Below are 27508 nucleotides of genomic sequence, written 5' to 3' on the forward strand. Positions count from 1 at the left end.
TGCCCCTTTCACTATGTGAGGCTACAGTTGAGACAGGCAATCTGCAACTTGGAAGACAGCCCTTAGCAGAACGTGACCATGCTTGGTGCCTTGATTTGGGCCATTCCAGCCTCCAAAAATGTGAAAATTTTCTGACGTTTATAAACTACCCCAGTTTGTGGCATTTTTTTACAGCAGCCTGCAGGGACTAGGACATTACCCCTCTCCCATCATTTCCCACTGCTCTTGGATTACAAAAGCCCTACATTATCTGGTCTTTGCTGTCCCCCTCCCCCCAACCCCAGCCTCAACTTTTACCACTCTCCCCCAGATTCACTACATTCCAACCACACTGGCCTTTCCCTTCATCCAACACATTAAGTTTTTTTTTCCTTTCTTAGGGTTTTGCACTGTTTCCTCCACCAGGAAGATTTTGCCCCAATTTCACACAGCCATTCAGGTCCTAACTCAAAATGTGTGCTCAGAAGAGGCCTTTCCTGACCATCCAATCTAAAAATCCTCCCAGCCACTCTCTCCTATCACCCAATCTTAAATCTCTGCACAGCACTTACCTTTTTATGTTTAGTGTAAGCTCTGTAAGACTTTGTCTATCTTGTTCCCCCCATCTAGAATGGTCCCTGTCACATAGTAGGTGCATGATAAAAATGTGTGGAAAGAATGAATGGGGACTTCCATGGTGGCGCAGTGGTTAAGAATCCGCCTGCCAATGCAGGGGACACAGGTTCCAGCCCTGGTCCAGGAAGATCCCACATGCCGCGGAGCAACTAAGCCTGTGTGCCACAACTACTCAGCCTGCGTTCTACAGCCCATGAGCCACAACTACTGAGCCAGCATGCTGCAACTACTGAAGCCTGAGCACCGAGAGCCCGCGCTCTGCAACAAGAGAAGTCACCTCAATGAGAAGCCTGCGCACCGCAACGAAGAGTAGCCCCTGCTCATCGCAACTAGAGAAAGCCCGTGTGGAGCAACGAAGACCCAACATGGCCAAAAATAAATAAAATATAATCAATAAATTTATTTAAAAAAAAAAAGAAGGGGCCTCCCTGGTGGCGCAGTGGTTGAGAGTCCGCCTGCCGATGCAGGGGATACGGGTTCGTGCCCCGGTCTGGGAGGATCCCATATGCCGCGGAGCGGCTGGGCCCGTGAGCCATGGCCGCTGGGCCTGCGCATCCGGAGTCTGTGCTCCGCAACGGGGGAGGCCACAACAGTGAGAGGCCCGCATACCGCAAAAAGAAAAAAAAAAAAAAAAAAAAAGAAGGAATGGATGAAAGGCATCATAATACTTATTCAATAATGCAAGTCCAAACCAGGAATGACAATCATTTGCAAGAGATCAAAGAGAATGGGCTCTCCCAGCTTACTACCTGAAAGCTCAATTTACATTTTGACTTATGGTCTGGTTCCAATTAAACAACAGATTTAGCATCTATTTACCTAAGTGCAAAGGAAAGGGGACTCATCATAAAAAATTCACCTGCTTAGCTCACAGGTGGGCTCTTGGCTTTCTTCTCCTCTAGGCATTCAGCAATAAGTCATTACAATAATGTTTCTATAATGCTTAGGGGAAAAACAAAAATTTTAAAAATTACACCAACTTCTGTGATATGGCAAAAATGTTTATTAAAATAGTTTTTTTTTCCCCAAGTATGAACTTTATTGGAAGGAGTCCTTTGAATTCACTCTCTCATCCTGGACAAACAAGGTAACAAAGTACTATATACAGAATGTAAAGCAGTAATAAATTAGCCCACATAGTAGCACAGTGAAAAAAATGGGACTTCTCTGGAACTCAGATCATTCAAAGTGGCAACTCAGGTGATCTAAGAAACCAATTATGTTCTCATGGTTTTCCTTCTGGTTCAAGATCAGAAGAGTTAGGTTACCACCACCTGTTTTAAGAGGTAGAATATACGCTTTCGAGTAGTCCGCCATTTACTGGTCAGCCTGGCCTCAAGAGATTCTCATACCTCAGCCCATCTGCCTTAGGTGATGGCCAGAAGATCTCTATGCCCCAGGCAGCAAGGCTTCCTGCTCATCTCTACTTAAGATCCATGAACCGGATATCCATGATGAGAAGGAAGTTCTTAGGCAGTGGGCGGGGGGCTGGAGAGAGAACAGTAAACACCTGATGCTCTAGGTCCACACTGGTCACCACGATGAAGCCGGCCACACTGGTCTCAGAAAGGTTCTCCTCTGTGCCCTCAGCAGAGCTGACACTCAGGAGGTGGTGCACCATATCTCGGCCAGGGGTGACGGGTACTAGCTTGAGCTGATTGTCCTCCTGAGACATGCCCAAAGGCAGACAGGAGTCTGGGATGGTGGGTGCCCCAACTTTGTAGATTTTCACATCTGAAAATTTGACATTGAAGGCGTGGGGATAGAAACAGCCCCGGAATCCATAGAAATACTCACGGATACGCTCATCCCTACATTCCCGCCGGAAGTCCTTGGAGCGCTCAACCACACCCCCGGATTTAGGGAGCAGCACAGTGCGTACAAAGTGAGGTAGGTCCCGTTTCAGTTCATTGTACAGTCGTTCTTGATCCAGAACCACAACTACATCCACCTCAAAGGCGGAGGCTGCATGCACCAGTGCCTGGTAACCAGAGCCCTTGACCCAGCCACAGGTGTTAATGACACAGCCACTCACAGAGGCCCTTCGGTTCACTTCACACCTTTGGTTGAACACATCTGCTAAACGAGATGTAATCTGCAGAAGAAAGGACAGAGGTGAGGGGAAAAAAACCCCACAAAAACAAACCAACCCACAGCTCTCTTACCCTTCTTTAGAATAAGTGGAATTAGATATAAAAAAAAAAATGGACACTCTTAATGGCTGTGGTTGTGACCCCATAACGTGGATTTAATTTTTATTTTATGTTGCTTCTTCTGTCTCTTGTGTTTCATGTCCTAAGTAGAAATTTAGTAAATCACTTAAGAATAGGTCCATAGAAACGTTTACCAATCTGAGGTTGACTTATTTTTGAAACTGTCTTTTTCAAAATCATGTGACAATAATACCAGCTGAGAGGGAGCAAAGAATTTTTGTTGTTGTTGTTGTTGCGCGGGCCTCTCACTGTTGTGGCCTCTCCCCTTGCGGAGCACAGGCTCCGGACGCACAGGCTCAGCGGCCATGGCTCACGGGCCCAGCCGCTCCGCGGCATGTGGGATCTTCCTGGACCGGGGCACGAACCCGTGTCCCCTGCATCGGCAGGCGGACTCTCAACCACTGCGCCACCAGGGAAGCCCGGGAGCAAAGAATTTTAACTGGCAAACTTCTCCACAGCTTCCAACCCTGACAGCAGCCCTCCCCTCCACCCCACCTTGGCCCTGGCTCTGACCTTATTATAAAGCTTGATATTGGTGCCAGGGGTGGTGGAGCCAAAATGATACACCAGAGGGGCCTGGATAGAGAATCCCTCTTCAACATCTGCTGGCCGCTCAATGTAGAGGGCCCCCATGGTACCAGGGATGGACACAGAGCCCTGGCCCACATCCAACTCCACGTAAGTGGGCCGGCGGCCCAAACGCACTGCATAGTTGAGCAGCAGACGGCACACTGTGGACTTGCCCACATCAGTGGGGCCCACTACCATCACCCGGGGCCCTCGCTCTTCTTCCTTCTCCGCCTGCCTCCGCATCTGCTCCAAAGCTGTATGAGTGTTGAGATAAAGCAACATAGGGGTGTCCTTGGAGACATAAGCCACCTCGGTGCGGCCACTGAGCTGTAGAGAACAGCCATGCCAAGTGAAGACAGCCACCTTGGCACCAGCATCAAAGGTGAATTTCTTGTTTCGGGTCAGCTCTGTGCCAAAGATTTCTGCCATGCCAGCGAGCAGCTCCAACTGAACTGACTGAGATGCCTCCACCTCAAAGCGAAGTTCTGTTTCTCGCTCTAGTTCAAATTTAGTAGTTGGCTTCTTGTCATCATTGGCCTCCTCTCCCATCTTTTCTGTGTGGCTGCTGTGCCTAAAACACAAATATCAGATCTAAACATAAGTCAGGACTCACTTCAAAATCCTCCAGTGGACGTTTCTCCTTACCTTGCTTCATACTTCTTCTTACCTCTGATCACCATCTGTCTCACTATATATTTGTCTACCCTCACTAGAACGTACGGAGCGGGGTATTTTTGTTTGCTGCTGTAACTCTAGTACCTAGAATACGGCTTGACAACCCAAAGGCACCTCTATAAAAACACCCAGTGAATACATGACTCGGAGTAAGAAGAAAACGGTATCTACAGATTGAAAGACTTGATTACATCACCTTCATCGCCCTACTGGGATACTCCAGACTTAAAAAGGCAACCTAACCCTCTTAGTCAACAAGAAAGGGAGCCAGCAATCCGGATGCAAAGCAGAGAATACCGGGTTCGGACTCAAAACAGCAATAAGAAAACAGCTCAGCAACCACTGGTAGTGTCTTTAGACAAATAAATCACTTAACTTCTCTGTACCTTTTCCTCAGTTGTCAACTGGAGGAACTTACACTTCCTCACACAAAGTGTTGTTCTGGGGATTAACAGCGATTGCTGGAATGGGGAAAAAAATCACTACATAAACTAGAAAACGCCGAGGAACAGCGAAGAACCATCTCCGATCCCGGATCGCAGCTCTAGGTCCAGCATCTGTCCCAGCCTCCCCAGGCACCGAAATCTGCCCAGGCTCCAAGGAAGCGACGGTTGCGTTCCTGAGCTTATTACCTTACCTGTACAGCCACGAGCCCAAACTTGGAAACCAAAAAGCCCTCACTAACTAGGACCTAAACCAAACAGCTAGCCACGCTCGCCTAGACCCACACCGGAAACTCAGGCGTTTCCGCACTTGCGCAGTGGAGAAGCCGCGGCCATGCGCTACCCCCTGGGATATGTAGTTGTGCCAGAAGGGCCGCGAGCGATCGAGCTCGCGCAGCCGCTCGGCTTTCTGGGACTTGTAGTTAATGGATTGTTTTTGATCGTGACGTCAAAGGTGGGAGGACGGCGGCCGTCATTGTTCGCGAAGCCCGGGGGCGGGCGGAGTAGGAGGAGTGGCGGTTACGCCCCCGCGCGGGGCGGGGACCAGCAGAGGGGGCCAATGGTCGCTGAGACGCGGAGGTTGGGGCCTCTCGCCACAGTAGTCCCGCTCACCTGCCGTCCGGGAAGGGGTAGGGCGGCGGGATGCGAAGGGGACTCACTAGTCTAGGTCCCACGATCGCCTGGAAACCGGGAAATTAGCAGAACCCCATTTGGATACGAGGAAACCAAGGGGTAGGGAACGTGGAGGAAAACAGCTTATCAGAGACTAACCTGGACTGTCATCCCCAACCCGACACAATGTTTGCCCCCTAGAGAGCATTAAAAAAATTTTTTTTAAATAAACGAATAGAAGTCCAAGAATTTCTTCCAGTTACTCTGCAAGTCAATCATTACCCAACAACCTCTCTCCTATTGAGCGGGGAGTTTTGTTGGGGACTCTGTTTCCCGCCCTAAATCCCTGACAGTTATACAAGGCCAGTCATTTAACCCCACAAGCAACAGGCTGGGCCACGTCTTTACGCTTCTGATGCGTTTGGACTTTGGAATCTTGTATTCTTTGCTATGTATGCTACTTGCTTGCTGTGTGACTTTGGGCAAATCACAGACTTAAACTCTCTGAGACCCAGTTTTTTGACTGTGAACTAGCGATAACAGTACCCAACCTCTTCAAGTCGTTTTGAAGACTGCATAGGATGATGTATGTAAAGTACTAAGCCCAATGCCTGTAACACAGAAAGCATCTGATGTTAGCTCTTAAGTTATTGTAAGTTGAGGAGGGGAAGCTATAACGATGCCATCTATTTGTAGTTTACATTTTTCAAAGCCCTTTCAGGTATCCTCTTTCACAGCCACCTGTAAAGTCAGCTTTATTATCTTCAATTTCAGGTGAGGTAGGAGACTAAGGTAGGTGAAGCGTCTTGCCCAAGCTAGTACTCAAACCCAAGATTTTGGAGTTTGAGTGCCGTTATAATAATAGCAAATGCATAGTGCCAGATGCCACACAGTGTTCTATGGCATTACAGGTATAAATCCATCTAATCCTCACAAGAATCCTGTGAAGTACACACTGTAATTGTCATCCCTGCTTTAGAGATGAGTACTTTTTTCAGTCCAGCTCACAGGGTTAATCTGAGTAGAAAAGCCTGGTAAGATTTTCTGGGTTGCCTTTTTCCGGCTGGCCCCATTTTACCATTCCCTTCCTAAGAGTGCCTTCCTCACTTCTCACTTCTTTTAATTATTTAATTATTTTGGCTGCACCGGGTCTCAGTTGCAGCACGCGGGATCTTCGTTGCGACATGCGGGCTCTTAGCTGGGGCACGCGTGCAGTATCTAGTTCCCCGACCATGGACCAAACCAAGGCCCCCTGCACTGGGAGCACAGAGCCCTACCCACTGGACCACCAGGGAAGTCCCTCACTTCTCACTTCTCACAGTATTTTTTCTTTGGCGATTTGCTTTAATTATTTAATTCATTCACCACGCCTCTATTAGTTCTCCAGGGAACTACCAGGTATCCCCTAATCTTTCACCATTCTTCAAAAATTCAATTCTAGTCTTCCAAATTTGCAAAATTCTCTCCCTTAGTGAGCTCATCCTCTCCTGTTTCCATGCAGTCTATCTCCCAGATTTGTTTCTTTGCCTCTCCCTTGAGGCAATTTCTCCCAGTTATCTGAAGGTCATCTTAATTTGGGTATTGTATAGCCATCTCAAGCTGACTTTAGGGAGAAGAAACCCCTCCCCCTCCTTTGGACTGCTCTCCATTTTGCTGCTTAAACACAGAAAGAGTCAGGGCAGAACACTGAAAGCATCTGTGCTTCCCTACACTCTCCTTTCTCACTTTCAATCTTTCACCAAGCACTCCTGTCATCTCCACCCCACCCCCAAATAATACTGTCCTCACGTGTCTTGTTCATTCTCCTTTCCAGCTAAATCCTTGATAATTTTCTTCCTGAGTTCATTTAAATTAAGTGGCATCCTTTTTTGCTTCCACACATGCAAACCTTGCCCTAAAAAACTACTCACCTTCCTTTTCCCACTTCCCACTGTTTTCCTCAACAAATGCCTCCTCCACTTACATTTCCCTTCTCATCTGTTGCCCAGGCAAGAATATTTCCCTCTTTCTTTACTCAGTTCTACCTCTCAATTCCAAACCTCTGGTAACATCACTCAAGATACCCACACTGTGTTTTCAGAATTTACCTTAAACCCCAGAATCTTCCCTTATTAAATATTCAGAATTCTTTTCACTTTTTCAGACCCAGCTAGCACTGCCTCCCATTAACCTTATTTCCCTTCCTTAACTTTTCCCCCTCCTTGCTTGTAAAAAATACTTCGTTTTCTGAATGTTAGCCTTGGTTAGAAATCGGAGTTTTTCTCTTCGAGGGTTATGTTCTGTGTCCACCTACTTTAGCAGCTTGCAACACTCCATGATAAATATTCTGGGTCAACTGAAGTATAACTGGAAACCGATACAAAAATAGCAAGAAAGATGTTAAATTCTTCATCAGACATAAATTTGGCATGTGTCTCTTGAGCTATCAGAATTTAATAGTAAATCTGCTCTGGGTTTAGGGGTACTAAGTTGAGAACACTGTTTTGAAATGACAGTAACTAGGGTTTACTAAGTGCCTATCACGTGCCAGGCATTTTTTAGGTGTTTACATGTTGTCTCACTTTACTTCACGTCTCCATGGGGTAAACATTATTAGCTTCACTTAGCAGAAGAGCAAATCAGGGGCACGAAGTTTATCAGTAACTCACCCAGTGGTGTCTGGGAAGTGTATTGGCAGAGCCAGGATTCCAACTCAGGTCTCTCTGAGACCAAAGCCAGACACTTGGACAACATCTGAAGATGCAACTCAACGGCTGTTTTGTGAGCATCTTCTGTATGCAAAGTTCTGCGCTAGGCATCGCAGTCCTGGGATGCAGAGAGGAGTTTACCAGAGGACCTGCCTCGGAAAGTTTATAGCCCAGTAGAGAATCTTATGTAACGTGGATGTCTCCGTTTACGAAGCCCAAGTAATTTGGAGGTAGGTGATAAGAGGTTCCTGCATGTGAGATGTCATATTTGGTCTATGACTCCTTCGGGGGTATTCAGCTGGAGGCTTTGAGGCATGGAAGTGGCTGGTACAAGCTTGGGGGTACTCTATGCCATATGTGACAATTACTGTGTCTTTCTTTTCCCTGCGTCAAGGCTGGTACCAGAGCTGAAATGGGAAATGTATCATCTTGAAGGTGTGTGCACGCTCCTGACTCTGCACCCGTCTCTCGCTGTCACCCGCCTAGCCACCACCTTTCCTCCAGTCCTGCCACCCGTACTGTACGCCATCCTTGCCCAGCCCTGTCCTTCCCCCAGGTTCTTGCTGTCTCCTTGGCCACACTGCCTTCCTCCTCAGCAGCCAGCCTCTCCTCTTGCACCCGCCCCTCACGTCCCGCCCCTCTGCTCCCATCCCTCTGCATCACTCCCCCAGCCCCGTCCCTCAATGCCTGCGCGCTCCCTTCCTCCCAACCCTCCTCCTGTGTCTCCCAGCCCTGCTCTGACGTGGGAGGTGAGGGGGGTGGGGGGATGGATGACTCACAGTGTTATGATGCAGCTCCACAACATACAGCTACATTCACCCACAGCCCGAGGTACAGACGAGAGACAACCTCTGGCCCCCTAGCAGCTGGCCAGCTTTGCAGCCCCAGTCTTGAGCCCCTAACTACCCTCCCCCCGCCCCCATCCCCTTCCCCATTGAAGGAGCGGAAGGAGAAGAGAGAAGAGTGAGCAGAGAGATTGAGAGAGAGAGAGAGAGAGAGAGAGAGAGATAGACGGAGATCTCTGGAGCAGACCTCAAGGTGAGGGGGCAGCCCTTCTCCAAATGAATCTTTTTCCCTTTGCAAATTTCCTCCTTCTGCTGCGTGCCGCTTTCTCCCCTTTGCAAAAGCATTATTCATCCACCCTTTGTCCTCCCTTCCCCCTCCCCGCTGCCTCCGCTCCTCTCTCAGCTCCTTCATCCCTCTCCAAGCTCTGACGGTTCCCGCACTTATTTCCCAGCAACTCTGGCTGCAGCATCAGGCATCACTGTTTATTGTTCTGCTGCTGGTGCAGACCCCCAAAGCCCGCCCTGGGAGCCGGCTGCGCTGCTAATTATTCGGACCCTACCCTACTAAGGAATGCCAGCCCGGAGGGGGCCGCAGCCTCGGAGCAGATGAGAAAATCCTTTGTGAGCAGGTGTCCCCCTCCCTTTTTGTTCCCCTAAGAGGCACGGGATTCGCACCTGTTTCCTGGAGCCTCCGCCTCGGCGCCTCTGCCGTCAGCGCCGGTTGCTCGGCACCCCCCTCCCCCAGCCCTCCCTCTCCCCCGCCTCCCACGGTCCAGCCCCATCTCACTTGGGGGAGCATCCTCTCCCCAGCACTCAGCTTGCCTTTGTTTTTTTCCCAGTCATTTGCTCAACTTGCTTCTCTCGGTAATCTGAGATGGGGAAAGAAGTGACCCCTCCTCCCCTCCCGTGAGTGACTCTCTGGCCTTCTGTGCAGCCTCTCCTGAGCTAGATGGGGAAGCAGGGGAGAGAGAGGGAGGGAGGCGTGCTGGAGGCTGGGGAAGGAGTCTGAGAGCTAGGACCCGGCCCCCTCCCCAGGCCCCTCGAAGGTGTGCTAGTTGGAGCGCGTCAGAGGGGAACCTGCAGGCAAAGTTGAAGGCAGACCTGCGAAGTGGAGACTGAAGAGTTGGGCTGGTGAGGAGGGCCCGTCTCCTGCAGCCAGAGCCCAATGTCACCCTCAACACAGCCCAAGGTGTCTTCCCGGGCCCCAGCAGGGGGAGAAGACCTGAATCTGAAGATGGTCTCTGCCAGGGGGTTTTTGTAGACAGAGTGCCTGGCGGCCCCAGGAAGCACTGAAGCAGCAGGGGTGCTGGTGGCCACCGCAGAGGACAGGATGAGAGCCCGTCGCCCTGGCTTGCTCAGTCACACTGCCTCGGCTCTGCCTAGTGGCCTAGCATTGCCAGAGCACCCAGCTGGCATCTCGGAACCAGACTTGGGCTAAACCGTCCACCATGGGCCTGAAGGCCCCATGAAGGAGGGAAAAGACAGCAGCTCACTTGCTTATCAGAACCAACACGGGACACCTCCCTCGTTATCCAGCACCCTCAGCCATTCTGGGGCTGGAGTCTGGGCATCTTCCTCAAAATTCTTAATCAGGACCCAGCAATTATTTTATCTCATGTCACCCACAGAGTCACTGCTGTTTGTCCTGCCGTTGGGAGAAGGTGAAGAGAAACATCCTCTGCCTTGGGCCCCAAAGCACGGGTTTTGAAAATAAGAGCCTCCACTTTTGCTGTCCATCTTAGACGCTGCTCCACCCTACAGACACAGCCCAGGAGCGCTGGCCTCCCCAACACAGTCCCCATTGCCCATCGGTTCCAGCTGTCAGATGCGCCCGAAGGAAAGAGAGTTTCTCTCCTAGGCTGGGTGCCCAAGTCCTTAACTGAGGGCTAAGGCAGCAATTACAGAGAGCAGGAAAGAGAGACCGAGGACCTCAGAGGCTGAGAAGACAAGCCCAGTGTTGCTTCTGGGCCAGAATGAGTGGACCAAGGTGCAAGACTGGGCAGCAGCCACGTCTGAGGTCTTTGGTACCGGATGAGACATCCATCAAGTTCTAGTTCCCAGAATGCAGGACTCCAGCCCCAGAAGAGGGCTGGAGCAGAGTGTGTGTACCTGCCTGCCTGCTCTCCTTCCCTTTCTCATCACGCCCCTCCCTCCCACACAAAATGTGTGATGGACCAATTATATTGCAAACGGAGGCCATGAGAAAGAAGAACTGCCAGGCACCCCCAACTTTTTAAAGGCTTTGAGCTCCACAGAGACACAGAGCCTACCAGTGCATGTGGGACGCAGATCCTCACAAAAGAACTGAAAACCAAGGAAAGAGCACTTGCAAATGACGTTGCTCCCATGGCAGCGCCAGTGCCGGCGGGCTGCTCTCGGCGGAAAATGGTGGAGGCTGCTCCCGCCCCAGGAGGGAGAGACACCACCTCCTGGGCTAGAGGCCTGGATCTGCTGCCAGGCTCGCCAGAGCAGACTGTCATCCAGGGGACAGGGAGACACAGTGCGACTGGACGCTGAGGAGGGTTGCTGGTGATGCGGGGGGAAGTAGGGGTGGAGGTGAGCGGAGCCCCATCTTCTCCATCCCCGCAGGAGGGGCTCCTCACGCGGTCTCGGCTCTCCTGATGCACCTTCCCCTCTTCCCAGGTGACTTCCATTTCTATCTGGTTCACGTCTGGGGGGGCCCTGGCCGGGCAGCCCCCCCACATCTCTCCTGCCCTGAAACACGGCTCTAGCCAACCTGCTCCGCTGCTTCACCTGCGACCGTCTGTGTGGGAGCTGCACGGCACCAGCCCCTCCTGCCCGCCAGGGCATCGTCCTCCAGCCCGTCATGCCCAGCTGCGACCCTGGCCCGGCCCCTGCCTGCCTCCCCACCAAGACTTTCCGCAGCTACCTGCCCCGCTGCCACCGCACCTACAGCTGCGTCCACTGCCGTGCACACCTGGCCAAACACGATGAGCTCATTTCCAAGGTACGCCAAGTGGGGGGCCTGCCACTCCCCTCCGCTCTGCCCCCAAGGTAGCCCAAACATCACCTAGGGGTGAGGCAACGAAGCCCAGCCTCCCTCCTCCGCGTCCCGGGGGGACTCGGTGCAAGGGTAACCCTGGGGTCAAGGGATACCCAGTAGTCACTGTCTGTCTGTCCTATGTCTCCACAGTCCTTCCAAGGGAGCCACGGCCGAGCCTACCTGTTTAACTCCGTGTGAGTCTACCTCTCTCCTTGTGCATGTGTGCTTGTGTTGTGAATAATTTTCCTCTGGGAGAAACAGGGTGAGCCATCTGAAGGTGGCTTTGCACCTGCTGCCTTTGCCTCTCCTTTTGCGAAGCGGTTCAGGAACTCGGTCTACAGTTCTTCTGCGGGGGGATTCTGGGCAGCTCTGCAATCCCAGCACCGGAAGGAAAAGGCCTAGGCACTAGCCAGAAAAGGGTGGATTGCTGAAGGCAGGGGCTTCCATTTGGAGGGTTAAGCTCTCTCCAGATGGAAGGTCCTTTGGGCTGTTCGGGGTCTAGACTGACAGAGCGACCCCACCGGGTCCTGGGTCCTTCCTGTTTCCTGAGACAGGGTCAACGTGGGCTGCGGGCCAGCTGAGCAGCGCCTCCTGCTCACGGGGCTCCACTCGGTAGCTGATATCTTCTGTGAGAGCTGCAAAACCACCCTCGGCTGGAAATACGTAAGTACCGTGGGGGGAGAGGGCCACCCTCTGAAGGGGGGTCTCCATGGCCCTCCAAGCCCCAGTGCCCACATGTTAGGTCTTTGCATGATCCAGAGGGGAGAGGCAGCTAGTAGTGGGTTGGACTGGGTGGGGGTTAGCGGGGTTGGGGTCAGGGGTAACACAGGTGGCCGCAGGAGTGCCTGGGAGGGAACCGCTCTGTCCTGCGTTCACGGCGTCCCCTCCATCAGGAACAAGCTTTTGAGACAAGCCAGAAGTACAAGGAAGGGAAATACATCATTGAAATGTCACACATGGTGAAGGACAACGGCTGGGACTGAGGGGCTCCGGCAGGCTGTGCCCTTCCTCCGCATGCCCCACTCTCCCCACCCCTGTCCCCTGGCCCTGCCAAGCGTCCATACCAGCATGAGTACTGCCCCACCCCTGGGGGAAACCCGGCTCCCGCCAACCCCTCCCCCGCCTCCACCTCATCACTCCCAGGCCCCTTTGGCACGGGGCTCTGGGGTACCCCAGGGGTGTTGAAGGCTCAGGAGTGGGCAGCAGCCAGGGAGACAGACTGGGGGAAAGGGCTGGCTGTGGGGCCTTCTAGCCCCATGGTCCTGAACATTGAGGGGATGGCGGGGCGTAGACTCAGGCAGAGAGGACCACGGGAAGAATCGGTGTTTGCTCCACCTCTGTGAATGAACAGAGAACCAACCTTGAGTCATGGGACTGGTAGATCCTAGGCCACAGAATAGCAGGTGGGAAAAGGCTCGAGATGGAGTGAAATTTTGGCCTCAGACACCGGGAGATACCAGAGTCTCTAAGGGTGAAGTTTCCCACCCCCGTTTGTAGAAGCAAGGATTCGTTGGGGGTGGAAATCCCAAATCCCAGGCCCTGGGTAATAATAAAAGAATCACAGGGGTTTCCATTTCACTCCACTTGTTTATCTTGGCACTAAAGAGGCACTTTCAAGTATCTGACCCTTGCGTGGGGTAGGGAGAGTTGCCCTGGAACAGCCTCACCCCCAGCTGGCAGATTCCAGAGCAAGCAGGCTTTGTGGGCGTTCTCCGAGGCCCAGCCACTGCTCCCTGGCACCCAGGCCCTTGGGGGGAAGGCGGGAAATCAGTGCTACGGGGCCAGGCTTCCTCGTGGCTGCCACCAGCGAACGAAACTTTTGTATGATACATAAAGTGTTTGGGTCTATTTTTAATAAAAAGGGGAAAGCAACTGTGAGGCATTCGGTCCTCTTGACTTTTCTTCCTCATGCAAGTACCATACTGGTCACGTACACCCCCATCCCACGCCTGTCCCTTCACACCACTAGGGGGCAGCAGTTGCTTCGTCAATGGCAAGATACCAGGGGATGGAGATTCAGGTGAGGTTTTGCTTATTAAGAGATGGCTTTTGTGAGTGGTATTCCAGCTGGAGCATCCAAAACAGCTCCTGTCTTTTGGAGCCCTTGACAGTGAATCTGCTTTTGCCTGGTTTGGGCACCTGGAAGAGGTTTATTCCAGGACAAGGGTTTTCTTGGGTCCCATTGCCTTTCAGCCTGGTTCTGGAATATTTTGGTCAGCTCATGGCCACACTTAAAGCTAAAAGGAAAATCGATCAGCCAAGGTGCTGCCTTGGCAGCTGATACAAAGTGGAACAAAATAGCTCAAAACTGCAGCATCAATGCAACCGTGTGACGCAAGTGCAGTTTTTGGCAGTGATGTGAAACGTTATTTTTGTGAGGTCACCGTCATCTGCAGGGAGGATTGGACGCATCATGAAAATCATTGTTTTTGTAAGCTAGCTTGTTATTTACAGATTCATTTATTGATACTGCAACTATTTGTAAGAGCACCTCTTACTTGCCAGGCCTTGTTCAGCACTGGGGATGCAGTGGAGAACAAGGAAGCCACGGCCTGACTTCATGGAGCTTTCGGTCTAGCGCGAGGACAAACAAGAACCAGGCAATTCCAGTAGGTGACAAGGGCTCTGAGCAGGGATGGGGGAGTAAGCTCGGGAGCTTGTAGGAGAGGCTTAGCCTAGACTTAAGGAGTCAAGGAAGGCTTTGCAGAAATGATGACTATGATGGCACTTGAAGGATGAGAAGATGGGTGGGCAGGGCTTCCCTGGTGGCGCAGTGGTTAAAAATCCGCCTGCCAATGCAAGCAGACACGGGTTCAAGCCCTGGTGCAGGAAGATCCCACATGCCACGGAGCAACTAAGCCCGTGCGCCACAACTACTGAGCCCATGTGCCACAACCACTGAAGCCCGTGCACCTAGAGCCCATGCTCCACAAGAGAAGCCCACGCACCGCAGCTAAGAGTAGTCCCTGCTCGCCGCGACTAGAGACAGCCTGCGCGCAGGCAGGAAGACCCAACGCAGCCAAAAATAAATAAATAAATTTATAGTAAAAAAAAAAAAGTTACGTGGGCAGAGAGGAAGATTGGGGGGGGAGGGGGATATTTCTGGCCGAGAGAACTGTGTGTTAAGTGGCTCAAGTTTAGATGAAATAAAAGTTTCCAAAGCTGGAGCACAGATGCAAGTGGGTGAGATGAGATAGCAGAGGAAAGATAGGCAGAGGCCATAATACACTTAGGAATTTCATCTCAAGGGCAATGAGGAAACGCTGAAATTTTCTTGTTTAATAAGTGGAGTCCCATCACCAAATGGCTATTTTGTGCCCAGAGAAGAGGCTCAAATAGAAATGTTAAGAATGAAAAAAAAGGAACATGAAGCTAACTGTACCGTCTCAAATACTGCTGTCAGCGTCAGGAGGGAGGGCTGTCTGGGCAGAAGGGAGGAAGAGACCTGGAAGACACAGGTGCTAGAAGAAGGCAAATCAAGCCGTGAAGGAATGATGTCCAGCACCCCATCTGAGAAGCCTGATGGGGGTCTGTCCCGTCATTCATTTCCCACATGCCTGGTGATGCCTAAAGCCTTCTCTCAGGTTCCAGCAAGCGACCCAGAAACCCTGTCCGTCTCAGTCCCACTTCCTGCACTGAAGTTCAGGAAGGCTTGTCCTTGAGAATCTCTGACTTTGACTATCAGACACAAACTAGCCATCTTCTTAAAGCTCCCCAAATCTGCCTCTCTCTCAATTTACTTATTAAGCCAACTAGACACTGTGGGAAACAGGGAAGTAACTGGCAGTCATTGCCCTCAAGTTCTTTGTAGTCTCTCCTGGAAGAATCATTCTGCGAGTTGCGTTCAAGGGATCCTATTTAATCTTCAAGATCAGGCCATGGGCAGTGCTGTCCGAATCTTGGATGCCCAGACAGTTGTGCCCTGGAGAAGCACCACTGTCAAATACCCTGTGACTAAGAAGGGTCATGCTGGGAACTGCAGGTGGAGATGAGGTCGCCTTTTTCTGCCCAAGAGCCAGGGAAGGAGCTGCAGGTGTGGAATGCCAGGGGCACACGAGTTCCTGTCCCCAGGGAGCAGTCCTTTCAGGTTAGCCCTTTTTCCTTTCCTGGGCATCCCCTTTTTCTCATGGAGGTCTGTTCTGGTCCTAACAGTGATTCTCCCAATCTTATCCACCCACCCTCCAATCCCAAACTGAGTCTGGGAACTCCTTCTAAGCCAACAAGCCACTACTTGTATCTTTAAAGGCTTGAACCTTTGGAAGATACACTCACACAACCAGCAGGTGGCATCAAAACCCTCTACCCCTCAGCTCCGGCAATCTCAGTTGAGAATCTACTCAACCCTCTCCAAAGAGACTGGTGAGCTGTCAGACTTAGGACAAGATTAGATCTAGGCTCTGCAATTTAAGAGCTGTACAACTTCGGCAGCTTTGCTTAAACCTTTCCGACTCTCAGTTTTTTCATCTGTAAAATGGGGGTGCGACTTGCCAAAGTCATTAGAGGTCCACCATAAGGTATTTAGTGTCTAGCACGTGGACTGCACGTGGAAGCGCTTCCATACACGTGAGCTATTCGTAGGACGACTCACAGAGAGGATTCTGGGTGAGGAAGTCTCCAGGCTGAGGAAGCACAGCTGGCGCTGGGTAGCACTACGCGGCCAATGCCCTTTTAACATTGCACTGCTAGTGACAGGCGCAGACAGTAGCACAATGTGAAAAGAGCTCCGGCCCGCAGCAGAGGCATGCCGGCCCTGCCTCCTCGCCCCTTCCCCAGTCCCCGGGCCACTCAGCTCTCTTGGCCTCCCTCTCTGCCCTTCTCATCTTCAGTACAGCTTTCCTCCTTCTCTTCCGTTCTCAGCGTAGATCCTCTATTTTCCCTCCACCCCTCCTCTGGCCTTCCTCCTCACGCCCTTCCTAGCATCGAGACCACCTTTTCCCTGAGGTTTTGGGGCTGGGGGAACAGGGTCCAAGGAGGCAGCTTGGCACTCAATCTTCACAGGTAATGAGTGGTAGAACCCTCCCCAGATTTGGAGGTGACATGAAGCTGTGTTCATCTGGATTTGCATCTCCGGCAGCTTCCCTCCAGAGAGGAGCTGGCTGACCAGGACCAGAGAACCCTCTCTTCCTCCCTAGGCCAAAGCTCGCTCTCCTTTTTAGTTTAGATAAAGGGAAGTTCTAGGCCTTAAGGGGACAGCCTCAGATGAACCTTCAGGACCAGAGGGATGGTGGAGAAAAGGCACAGGGTCCCCAGGCTGCACAGGAGGGGAGGTGCTTCTGGAGGTAGAAGCTGCGGGTAAAGCCCCGCCTCTGCATCTCCTCTTGGAGGTCATTAGATCCACTTTATGGGTTCAGCATTAAACGAAACGGTGCGGTTGATCCCCTCACCATTAGAGATAGGCTTTCTTTCATTGGCAGTGGGATCAGAATCCGAGTTGTTTCTTGTTTATCCAGGGACTCCAGTTAGGGAGCTTTCAGCTCACCCAGAACTTCCCCATCCTGCCTGGTCTAACGGGCTTAAACCCTGGATAAACAATCCTGACACCAGCCAAAGGTTCAGAGCCAGGCAGAGCTCTAGGGTGGCACATTCCTGGCTAGAGCTGTGGCCCAGGAAGCTCAGCTCCAGTTCTGACCTGGTGAACTGTGTGCAGCCCAGAGGGTCAGGGGCCGTGGGGGTAACTCCCCGGTGCACCGATCAGGGAAGGCCTCCAGGAGATAACCTCCACCTTCCACAGCCGGCCGGAGGAATGGCGGACAGACTCCCCAGTTGGGAGCTCTTCCTCTGGGCTTCCCCTCCGGCCCCCTCCCACCCCCTCAGGAAGCAGGAGAGCCTCTCTCTCGCCTTCCTAGGCAAGAGTTTGTTCCTGTAATCTGCAAAACGTTCTAACGGACGGGGACCCAGGCCCCACTAAGGCCAGTCGCCAGGCCTCTGCTCTTGGATTGAGGAAAGCAGTCCCAGCAGGGAACTGGATCATGCCAACAGGGGGCAGAGGGGCAAAGGCAGGACTGCCCAGCAAGTTCCTGGAGGTGAGGGGAAGATTCCTCACCAAGGAGTTCCCAGATCTCTCCCGGGGGCGAGAAGGGAGACGGGGCTGGGACCAAGGTCCCTTCGGCTCTCACACCCAACTCACTGCAGAGCGGGCCCTGCGATTCAGCAGCCAGCAGGGCCCGTCCCCCAGCGTGGGCCCAGGAGCCATCCCCCAGCTCCTTCCAGAGGCGGGTGTGGAGACCGAGGAGGAAATGGGGGAGGGGAAGCCCCGGCTCAAGTTCTCTCCACTCCCCCTCCTCATTGGCCACCATCTTCCGGGCCCTGCTCCCCGGAGCAGCGGGGGATGGGGCCCAGCCTGCGGAAGGGAGAGAAAGGGCAGGTGGAGGGTTAGCTGGAGCGCCAGGGGCAGGGGCTGGCCCCGACTGTCTCCTCCTCCCCCCTCCCCGCAGCCATGGCGACTGGAGGGGGTGGGGCCCGGGAGGGTCCTGAAAGCCCCGTTCCGTGAATGGGCTGAAAGGGGCAGGGGGAGGGGGGGGAGGGGGGTGCACTCGCCCTCAACGCCCAACGGTGCCCCCCCCTCCCCCAGGACACACACACACACCTAGAGGCTGGACCACACACGCGCGCACACACAAACTCCCAGCCACACTCGCTGCACAACTCAGCCCTCACTACACACTTACCCAAACAGCAAGCCCCGGAGTGTGAAGCCACGGCTGCTCCACGGAACACACCCCTCAAAACCCCACAACTCTCAGCCCAAGAACGGGCCTCACACGCACACACAGCCCCTTGGCTCATCCACAACTTCTCAAGATGCACAACTCCCCGCCCGGCTGCAGCCCTTCGGCCACGGCGCTTCCCTCTGCACACACCCGCCAAGTCCCCGGCACGCCCGGCCCCAGACGGCCCGGCCTCAGCCCGGCAGCAGCCGCCCTCCCCTGCGCACCACCGCCCCGCGGGAAAAGAACCGCGAAGCCGCCCCAGCACGACGTGCCTGCTGCTCGCCAGTTACGAGCGCTGCGAAAGGAACAAATGGAAGAGATGCCCACGAGGGGAGGAGGACGAAGAGGGGGAAGGAAGACGAGGGGAAGAGCCCAGACCAGCCCCCTCCCCTCACCGAGAGAAGAAAACCGAAAATCGGTGGCGTTACCCCTCAGGGCGCTCAGATACCTACACAGTGCGCTTCCTTACGTTCCTCTGCCTGCCACCTCCTTCTTCCCGGGCTCTTTCTCTGCCCTTCCCTCCCTCTTGGCTTCCCTCCCTGGCCTCGCACCCCCTCTCTCACGCCCTCTCGCGCCCCGCCGGCTCCTCTCCCGGGCCGGGCTCGGATCCCCGGCGGCCGCCCCTCCGGCCGCCGGCCGGGACCAAGGTAGGTCCGGGCACCAAGCGGCCGCCGCGCCCTGGCCTCTGCCGATCTCGCTCTTCCCCCCTCGCCCCCTTTCTCCTTCCACACTCCCTGCCGTCCATCTTGAATACTTGGGATTCTTGAATGGAGTGAGCAGGATCCGCTCCCCCAGGCTCCCATTGGCTGTGGGTTAACCCTTTTGAAACGAGATCCTCCCTCTCATTGGCTGCCAGGCTCCCCTCTTCTCCCCCAACCCCCATCCCCTCCGCCTCCCAGCAGCCGGCGAGGTCAGGGCGCTCCCGGGCGCCCCCTCCCCTGGCCTCTCAGCCCCCCGTACCTCCACCCCCGGACGCCGGTCTCCCTGCCCTTAACATCACACCCGCCACAGGGCTGCAGGTGAGGGCAGATCCGGTTCCCGCCAAATGCGGCCCCAAGGGTGGACTGGCAGAAACCCTGTTCCCAGATGCCCCTCGTGCTGGACCTGGAGACCTTAGAAGATGCAAGAGGTGCAGTTTCCTGCCTGTCTCCCAACCCTCCTTGAGCAGAAGTACCTCTCCAACAGGGAATCCACGCAGCCTTTCAGCTTCACCCAAGGCGATCCGAGAGCGCTCCCAAACCAACCAGCCCCCTGGGCCGGGCAGGAAGAGGGCAGCTCCGGAAAGAATATTTGAGGCTCTTCTGAGAGGCTAGTTCCCTGACTGCCGCAGGGCAGGTCTGACCCTACCAGGAATGCGCAGCATCTGGAGCTCTGCTCAGTCACAAACATCCCCTGGGACCAACAAACGCAGCCGCCTGGCCCTGTGCTGGACCCACTATGGGCTCTGAGCTGGGAGCCCAGAGGGGCATAGAGGAAGGAGGCAGCAGGGGGTAGGGCAATGAATCAGGCCTGGGAATGGGGTACCTCTGTTCTAGGCCCAGATCTGCCATAACATGCTTCGCCAGGTCATGTCTCCTCTCTGGGCCTCAGTTTCCTGATTTACAAAAGTTTGATCCAGAACTTCCTATAGAAGTTTCTGGGGCTTCCCTGGTGGCGCAGTGGTTGAGAATCTGCCTGCTAATGCAGGGGACATGGGTTCGAGCCCTGGGATGGGAGGATCCCACATGCCGCGGAGCAACTAGGCCCGTGAGCCACAACTACTGAGCCTGCGCGTCTGGAGCCTGTGCTCCGCAACAAGAGAGGCCGCGATAGTGAAAGGCCCGCGCACCGCGATGAAGAGTGGCCCCCGCTTGCCACAGCTAGAGAAAGCCCTCGCACAGAAAACGAAGACCCAACACAGCAAAAATAAATAAATTAATTAATTTTTAAAAATATAATTAATTAATTAACTCCTACCCCCAACTTCTTCTTAAAAAAAGAAAAAAAATCCTTTGTCTTCAGGTGCAAAATCCCCCAGATGCAAATTGCAAATCACCAAGGGCAACAACGCCTAGGAAATGAGGTTCGAATCTCTGTCACCTCTGTCAGGAACCCTTTTCTTATGACTGTCGATCTGCTTTGCAGGAGCTGAGATACACACACCCACGGAAGATTAAGGCTAGCAGGATTTGCAGGTTTGCCCAACCTTCTTGTTTTTTCAAAGATAGAAGCCAAGATATTGACAGGAGTTAGGGTGGGGGGTGTCACTTGCCCAAGGGCACATAGCAATTTAGCACAATAAACTTAGTGCATCTCTTTGGAGCTCTTATACGACCACCACACATACACCATTAAGTTAATTCACTAAATGCACTTCTCTGGCCCAGGCCAAAAGTGAACTGGGGTTGAAATCAGCCAATATGGCTGATACCAAGGGATAGCCAGCTCCATGGGAGAGGCAGACAGGCTGTCCAACCAGCACATGAATACCCAGAGCTCCTGGGTTGTAAGAACGTATGTAGCTCAGAGCCTGTTTCCTAAATCAATGTGCTTAAGAGACCCCATTGTGGCATTCCCCACCATGAGGAGAGAAAGCCAGCCGAGAGACAGAAGAGTGAGCCTGGGTTTATCCTTGGGTTAAAAGCAGGAAGCAGAATTAGCAAGCAGCTGGGGCTTCTGTAGGAGGAGGGGTGCAGGGTATCCAGGATTCTGGTAGCTACAGGCTTGGTGCATACAGGGCCCTAATCCAGCAGACAGAACAGCCCCAGGAGCTGGTAAAAGGGACTGTAGCACCTGCCTGAGCTTGTACAGATCCTTGTCCAGTCCCCACTTGTGGAGGGCGTCTGCCTGGGTAATGTGCTGTGGGTAAGGGGAAGACACAGAGCTGCCTGGAGAATGGCTTCTGTCCTCAGCACTTCTTTATTACAGGTGAAAATTGCTAAATGACTTGTCTGGTGACTGACAGATAAAGAGTTCGGAGGAGGGAAGGATTGCTCCCAGTTGGGAATGGAATCTAAGAAGGCTTCCTGGAGAAAGTAGCATCTAAGACTTGAAGACCAGAAAGGATATAAAGACAAGAAGATGGGAGGAAGGAAAACCAGGAAATGGCAAGGAGAGGAAACAACACAAAGGCTGGAAGGTGGGGAAATGGTGGTGTGTGCTTAGAATGGGTTGTAAATTCAGTAGGAACCTAGGATATAGGAAGGAGAATAGCAAGGATGGAAAGTCAGGCTGAGAAAAGTTGTGGAGGTCTTGAACACTTCCCTCTAGCCTCGGCTCAGCTCCAATGACATCATTTTTCTTGAAGATGCCCTGACCCTTTTCCCCTGCCAAGAGATGCCTCCTACCTATTCATCAAGCTACCCCAGTGCCTCCACCCTCAGCTTTCTGCAACTTCTACCTTAGTCTGAAGGCTGCCATTTGTGTTCCACAAACACCCTTCCCAAGGCAGAGTGGACTCCGGTTCCCCACGAGGGGACGGACTCTCCTTGGTCCCTCTCAGCTCAGTCTCCAGTCTCTGGATTCCCTGTGCCCAGGTGTGAGCTGCATAAAGAAGGCTTCCTTTTTCACTTACCACCTTTTAAACCTCTGTACAGCCCCATCCCATCTCAGGAGTTTAAAATGGAGGCCAAGGGACTTCCCTGGTGGTCCAGCGGTTAAGACTCTGTGCTTCCACAGCAGGGTGCGCAGGTTTGATCCCTGGTCAGGGAACTAAGATGATGTGCAGTGCGGCCACACACAAAAAAAGTACCCAGGAGCTATTTGGCTCCAGCCCCTCTACATTCTTCTCTCCCCCTTCCCCCCTCAGGACTTCCAGAGTGCTCCTGGGCTTTGCAGTACCCTTTCTTCCTCGCCATCCCACAGTATGTCCAGGATCATTCTGGAGGTGGCCCTTTGCCTTCCTCCCTAATCTCCAGAGTCCTCCCCAGATTCCAGTATACCACCTGTGAGACAGCAAGACTTTCTACCCCAGTCCTCTGCCTTTTGGAAGGACTCAGTCTGAAACATTAGAGACATGTTGCCTCTCTGCTTAAACCTCAGTGGAGGGAACTTGGCTTCATGGCTCCTAACTCACTGAGGTGACACAGGCCTTTCCATATTTGTCTCTCTCCTTTCCCCTTCTTCCACAATAAGGCGCCTTTGTGTCTCCTCTCAACTGCTTATGTGCCTGAGGGCTTCCTGTGTGGAAGCCTCTGGAATCATTGCCGGGAAACATTCCTAGCCCCAAGGTGCTCATAGTTGAGGGTTACAAGGCAGACACATAAAGAGGAAGTCAGAGAGCAACAGGTATCCAAATAGACGCAAGAACCTTCTGTCTGAGGCAAACCCATTTCCCTGAGGTCTTGATGCTGTCCTTGCTTCATCAGTTGCCCCATTTATTGCATCTCCAATCCCCTTCCATGAGCCTAGAGCAAGGGTCAGCAAACTATAGTCCACAGATGGACGAAATCCTGCCCTTTGCCTTTTGGGGTTTTTTTGTTTGTTTTGGGTGTGTGTGGCTTTTTTTTTTTTTTTTTTTTTGGTAAATAAGGTCCATTGGAACACAGCCCTGCTCACTTGGTTACACATTGCCTATGGCTGCTTTCACACTACAATGGCAGAGTTCAGTGGTCACCACAGAGACCCTACGGCTGGCAAAGCTTAGTATGTTTACTAGCTGGCTCTTTACAACAAAGGTTTGTGGACAGTTTTGGACCCTGTCATCTCAGAAAGCTGTAACAGAACTCAAGGAAGTCAACTGAAATTACCCTGAGATGGGAGTGGAAAGGCACAGCCCAGACTTTCCCCCTCAGCCTACACATATGCTCAAATCTTCCCATAACCCACCGTGAAACTTCTCACAATGCTGGTCAGTTTGCCACATCTCCCCTTCATGTCCCACCCACTCTTAAACCTATGCAGTCTGGCTTTTGCCCCTACTTTCCCCTGGAATGTTTCCCACTAGGACCACCATGGACCTCCTCATCCCTGGCCCATCATTCTTTTCTCGGTTCTCATCACACACAACCTCTCTTTAGCTTCTGCCTCTCTTGACTGTATCAGTCTTGAAATGCTCATGGTTTCTGGGAGACTAGACCAGTCTTGAACTGCCTCTTATGTCTCCAACTATTCCTTCTCAGGTCCCTTCCCATAGGTCTTCTTCCCTCTCCTGCTGCTTAAATACACATTCTGCAAGGATTTGTCCATGACCTCTTCTCCCCTCAAGCTTTCTCACTGGACAAACTCATCCACATACCTGATTTTAACACTCTCATTTATGTTGATGACTTCCCAATGTACAGCTTCCAAACTGAAAGCCCAGATTTCTAACAGTATGCTGCAGCTCCTCAGATGCTTGTCTTACTGACCAGACAAGCTGAATTTGTTCAATAGCGAGCACCTCATCCTACACCTCTGCCCCTCACCTACTCACCTTTACCTCTTCTTCCATCTACCCCTTAATTGTTGCTCTTCCTAAGAGATCTGCCCTTGACCCTTCTCTCTTTGAGGGCAACTTCATCCATTTTTACAGTTTCAACAATCACCTGGGCATGAATCACTGCCAAGTCTAGTGGGGTTGGCAAAAAAGTTCGTTCGGGTTTTCCTATAACATGAAAAAACCCAAACAAACTTTTTGGCCAACCTAATATGTCTCCAGGTATGTTTGTAGCTGCTTCCTTACATTCCCAAGTAGATATATAGGGTAGGTATCAGGTGATTTTGCCTGTCTGAATTCCATCCTGCTTCTAGTAACTACACCTTAGCTTTCCTCTGGGGAGACAGCTGTTCTCTACTTTCATGCCACATGGTTCACACGAGGCTGACCTCACCTGCCCGTTCAGGGGCCGTCCCACAACCCACGTGTATTAGGTCTATGGCTGTATAACAAATTAGTCCAAAATTTAGTGGCTTAAGACAACACACATTTATTTTCTCAGAGTTTCTGTGGGTCAGGAATCTGGGCAGGGTTTGGTTGGGTCCTCTGATCATGGCTTCTCATGAGGCTGTAGTCAAAGTATCACCCAGGGCTAGGGTCTCATCTGAAGGCTCAAAGGGGAAGGAGTTTCTTCCACGTTAACTTTCAGAGTTGTTGGCAGGATCCAGTTCCTCAAGTGCTGTTGGACTGAGGGTCTCGGTTCCTTGGTGGCTGTTGGCCACCCGCAGTTCCTTGCAATGTGGGTGTCTCCAACATGGCAGCTTGCATCAGCAAAGCCAGCAAGAGAGAGTCTGCTAGCAAGATGGAAGTCAAAGTCTTTTGTAACCTAATCACAGAAGTGACAACCCCTCCACATTGCCTTATTCTGTTGGTTAGAAGTAAGTTACTCAAGAGGAGAAGATAAAACAAGTGTATGAATCTAGGAAGCAGGATTACTGGGGGACGTAACTGAGGCTTCAACCACAGAAGATTGAGCCAATTAAACAACAATAATTGATTCAAGGATGGGTATCTAATCAAAGTCAATCAGAATTAGACCTGAGGGGCTTCTCTGGTGGCGCAGTGGTTAAGAATCCGCCTGCCAATATAGGGGACACAGGTTCGAGCCCTGGTCCGGGAAGATCCCACATGCCGCAGAGCAACTAAGCTCGTGCGCCACAACTACTGAGCCTGCTCTCTAGAGCCCACAAGCCACAACTACTGAAGCCCACGCGCCTAGAGCCTTGCTCTGCAACAAGAGAAGGCACCGCAGTGAGAAGCCCACGCACCACGACGAAGAGTAGCCCCCACTCGCTGCAACTAGAGAAAGCCCGTGTGCAGCAACACAAAGACCCAACACAGCCTAATTAATTAATATTAATTAAAAAAAATATGCATGCGTTAAAAAAAAAAAAAGAATTAGACCTGAGATGTTTGCCAGAACTTTGGAGAGAGTGGAATTGCTGGCATTGTTTTGCTGGCAGAAGAGGGTAAGCTTGAAACTGCTGTTGGTCATAACCACTGCCTCGTGGAGGAGAATCTGCCTAAACTGGAAACATAATAAGAAACAAGAAGGCAAGAGATGGGGAGAGACAGATGCCTGATAACATCATGTGAGAACCTGATACAGCCATGCCTACAGCAGAACCTCTCGAGTTTTCAGTTATGTAAGCCCAGACATTCCTTCTACTTACATCGGTTTCAGATGGATTCTGCCATCCACAACCAAAAGGTTCCTAATGGATAAAATGTCTCAGAAATACCTCGGATTCAGTTTGCTCAAACCCAATTTAATTATCTTACCTTCATCTTCCCCACAAACCTGCTTCTCTTCCTTGATTCTATTTTGCAGTTAAAAGCATAACACAATTGCTTAGGGTGAAAACCCTGAAGTCATTTTTGCCCTTCTTTACTTGCTGTGGAGGTTGGACTAGCCCATGCAACATGGGCTCTATAGAACTGTAAGAGATACCTTTTTCCTTCGCAAAGACGGGGGAGCCTCTAAGGTGACCCAATGAAATACAATCTTAACTATACAGCTAAACAAGTAACTAGGTTTTCCTCCAAGTCATTAGAATCTTACAGAATTTCTGGATGTGAATCACATGATTTAGAGGATGAGAATACTGTATCTGACTCTCATATCAAAACATACCATAGGGCCTCCCTGGTGGCGCAAGTGGTTGAGAGTCCGCCTGCCGATGCAGGGGATATGGGTTCGTGCCCCGGTCTGGGAGGATCCCATATGCCGCGGAGCGGCTGGGCCCGTGGGCCATGGCCGCTGAGCCTGCGCGTCCGGAGCCTGCGCGTCCGGAGCCTGTGCTCCGCAACGGGGGAGGCCACAGCAGTGAGAGGCCCGCATACCGCAAAAAAAAAAAAAAAAAAAAAAAAAAAAAAAAAACAAACAACAAAAAAAAACATACCATAGACAAAGTGAAATTCTGGCAAACTGCCTGGTGACCTTGTCCTTTGGAAGGCACCTCGGACTGGTTTTGTGAAAATATTCCTTCTGCCTCTAAGGCAGACTAAAAGAAATTGTGTCATTTGGAAGTCAGTCATAATTTCTTTGACGTCTTTCTCCTTAGAATTCCAATCAAAATTCTAATCTTTACCTTCCTTTCCCTATGCCACCTTCATCCAGAATTGCCCTAAATCCTGTGCATTCTACCTCTCAGACATGTCCTGTTTTCTCCATTACCCTGTCAGCTCAATATCCACCTTGGGGTTTTGGATCATCTTCTGAAAAACTTTCTTTCCAATCTCCACTCCATCAGGGTGTGAGTCTACAACACAGACTTCAGATCATCTGCCCCAAACTGTGATGGCTCCCTAGTGCTTAGACAATGCTTTCTAACCTTTATTGGGTTATAGACCCTTTTTAAATTTTTTTTATTGAAAAATTTTTTTTGGCCTCATTGCGTGGAGTTGCAGGATCCTAGTTCCCCGACCAGGGATCAACCTGTGCCCCTTGCAGGGGAAGCACGGAGTCTTAACTACTGAACCGCCAGGGAAGTCTCTGGACCCTTTTTAAAAAAGCGGATGAAATCTATGGGTAAGGTAACTCTTTCTGGAAAAATCCATATTTTGTGTTTTGGTATACATTTCAAGAGGATCATGTGAACCCTCTGGCGTCTGCAACATGGGCTCTATAGAACCGTAGGAGATATTCCTATGGTTAGGAATATTTAGATATTCCTAAATATCGTGATGACATAGCCTCTCATCAACTCAGGTGAGACCCTCATACAGAGACTACATTCCAAACTTCTTCTCACGGCATTCGATGCCTTCCAAACTTAACCCTGCCTGCCTTTCTAGCTGCATCTTCTGCCTCGTGCAGTTACGGTTAGTTTATGTCTGATTCCCCACCAGGCCAAGAGCCTCCCTAAGAGCAGAGATGGTGTTTTTTTTATTTTTCCTTGTTGTATCTCCCCAGATGCAACGAAAGTTTCTCAGGAGCAAAAATCAGAATGCTTAGACTAGTGCAGGATCAATTGTTAGTTCACTGCTAGTTTTTTTTTTTTAATTTATCTTATTTTGGTGAGAATACTTAACAAACACTTAACATGAGATCTACCCTCTTAACAGATTTTTTTGTTTGTTTGTTTGTTTGTTTTTTTGCTATACGCAGGCCTCTCACTGCTGTGGCCTCTCCCGTTGCGGAGCACAGGCTCCGGACACGCAGGCTCAGTGGCCATGGCTCACGGGCCCAGCCACTCTGCGGTATGTGGGATCCTCCCGGACCAGGGCTCGAACCCGAGTCCCCTGCATTGGCAGGTGGATTCTTAACCACTGTACCACCAGGGTGTCCCAACCCTGG

General features: G+C 51.7%; 2 protein-coding genes across 5 annotated transcripts; one reads left to right on the top strand and one right to left on the bottom strand.

Annotated features, from left to right (window-relative positions):
• Nucleotides 1-1611: 1611 nt before the first annotated feature.
• On the bottom strand, nt 1612-19559 carry CLP1 (cleavage factor polyribonucleotide kinase subunit 1). Of its 4 annotated transcripts, none has more exons than XM_060104120.1 (3): nt 19489-19559; nt 3342-3969; nt 1612-2710 (listed from the first exon to the last, which is right to left on the bottom strand). In XM_060104120.1, the coding sequence occupies exons 2-3, from the start codon at nt 3945-3947 to the stop codon at nt 2039-2041; spliced, it is 1278 nt and encodes a 425-aa protein (XP_059960103.1). In that variant the 5' UTR covers nt 3948-3969; nt 19489-19559; the 3' UTR covers nt 1612-2038. The 4 variants fall into 4 exon arrangements, with proteins under 4 accessions (XP_059960103.1, XP_059960100.1, XP_059960101.1 ...); XM_060104117.1 differs by lacking the exon at nt 19489-19559 and adding an exon at nt 4711-4797; XM_060104118.1 differs by lacking the exon at nt 19489-19559 and adding an exon at nt 4460-4797.
• On the top strand, nt 8681-13437 carry YPEL4 (yippee like 4). Its single transcript, XM_060104493.1, has 5 exons — nt 8681-8853; nt 11244-11568; nt 11755-11798; nt 12159-12267; nt 12498-13437. The coding sequence occupies exons 2-5, from the start codon at nt 11428-11430 to the stop codon at nt 12585-12587; spliced, it is 384 nt and encodes a 127-aa protein (XP_059960476.1). The 5' UTR covers nt 8681-8853; nt 11244-11427; the 3' UTR covers nt 12588-13437.
• Nucleotides 19560-27508: the final 7949 nt, after the last annotated feature.

The sequence above is a fragment of the Mesoplodon densirostris genome, chromosome 7 (assembly GCF_025265405.1).
Source record: "Mesoplodon densirostris isolate mMesDen1 chromosome 7, mMesDen1 primary haplotype, whole genome shotgun sequence".
Lineage (NCBI taxonomy): Eukaryota > Metazoa > Chordata > Mammalia > Artiodactyla > Ziphiidae > Mesoplodon > Mesoplodon densirostris.